This window comes from Cystoisospora suis (assembly GCF_002600585.1).
Source record: "Cystoisospora suis strain Wien I chromosome Unknown contig_10925, whole genome shotgun sequence".
NCBI classification, from domain to species: Eukaryota; Apicomplexa; class Conoidasida; order Eucoccidiorida; family Sarcocystidae; genus Cystoisospora; species Cystoisospora suis.
This window is the reverse complement of record NW_027163697.1, coordinates 1-1,517: the sequence shown is the minus strand read 5'-3', so window position 1 is coordinate 1,517 and position 1,517 is coordinate 1. Positions and strand designations below refer to the sequence as shown.

The window sequence follows — 1,517 nt, the reverse complement described above, 5'->3', positions numbered from 1 at the left end:
GAGGCGGGGGTGCAGGGGGGGGGGTGGAGGGCTAAGAGGACCAGGTGGCGCAGGTGTGATTGACTATGAGAGACAGAGACTGAATGAGCTAGCTGTCGATGCATGGTATCAGTACTTTGAGAAAGATGGATTCGCAGCGCAATGTCTTAAAAGAGCTATGAGCTATGAACATGTGATGGTCCCCACCCCTGTTAGGCTTGTCGAAAGTACCGTCGCTCTATTGAAGAAAGGCATTACGAAACTTGCCGATCACCAGACAGAGAAAAAGAATGAAGGCGAAGACGTCTCCGACGATATCGCAACGAACTTCCTTATAAGGGTAAGCTTGCACGGGGTAGACACATCAAGATCGAGGGGAGACTCCCACAGTCAGGTGTCACACGGTCATCTATCTCCCGTCAATCTGTTTCTCTCTAATCTATCTATCTGTCTATCCGTCTAAACTCTAGGTGTTCGTGGTGAATGGAGATGGAGAGTTGTTTGATTAACTTCTTGTTTAGAAGAATGAACGTTTCATGTGACCCTTTTCTCCCTGTTTCTGCATTTCTCTTTGTATGCAGTTAGGTCGAGGGATAGAGACGTAGTGAGTAGATCCTAGTGAACTAATGATCTCCTAGACTTCATCTCTGTACATATGTATATATATAATAGACGTATATATGTATATCTGTATGTGTTCATGTATACAGTACGTGTAGCCAGATACACAGACAGCCACACAGCAAGTTGATATAAACGCAGTCGATGATTCTCCACACCTCAGCTTTTGTGTCTTCTCTTCCTTCACTTTCTTTCTTTCCTTCTTTCGTTCTTTCTCACGTTTTTCTTTCTCACTCTTCCTTTCTTATCTCTTTCGTTCTTTCTCACTTTTTCCTTTCTCACTCTCTCTTTCTTATCTCTTTCTTCCTTTCTCACTCTTTCTTTCTTTCTTATCTCTTCCTTTCTTATCTTTTTCAGTGGTTGGTTTTCGCAATCCTGTGGGGTTGCGGTGGGTCCTTATCTTTAGCAAATCGCGTGGCCTTTTCTCGGGATGTTGAAGTGATCTCCCCCATTCCTTTGCCTTCTCTCCTAAGTAGCGCCGGTCGACCAGGAGGAGGAGGAGAGAATGCGTCGAAGAGCAGTAGTAATGCAAGTAGAAACGATAGTAGTAGTAGTAGCGGTCTTACGAACGGGGGGGGGAGCGACGAGGTAACTCTTCTCGATTTCGAGCCTCGTGTAGATGACGGCGAGTGGCATCTGTGGAAAGAAAAAGTCAAGCAAATTGAAATAGAGCCGCAACAAGTAAGAGCTAGAAGGAGGTGTCTGGGAACGATTGATAAAGGGGGAGGAGAGACTTCTTTGATCATAGTCATTCGGATGAATGGATGGATGTCTATCTCCTGTTCTTTTGAAAGGAGGGAGAAAGGGGGAGGACAGGGAGGGGGGTGAATGGTTCTATCTTCTCTCTCTACATATTTTTATTTATGGAACTCTCTCTCTACATACATTTACCCATCTAACTCTCTCTATATATATCT

General features: G+C 44.6%; 1 protein-coding gene across 1 annotated transcript; it reads left to right on the top strand.

The window, feature by feature from the left end:
* Positions 1–16: 16 nt before the first annotated feature.
* CSUI_011335 (dynein heavy chain) lies at positions 17–1,284 on the top strand (the record flags this gene model as incomplete). The annotated part of the gene is made up of 2 exons (XM_068071435.1): positions 17–319; positions 958–1,284. Coding segments are annotated over exons 1-2 (489 nt in total), but the record flags the coding sequence as incomplete, so codon positions are not given.
* Positions 1,285–1,517: the final 233 nt, after the last annotated feature.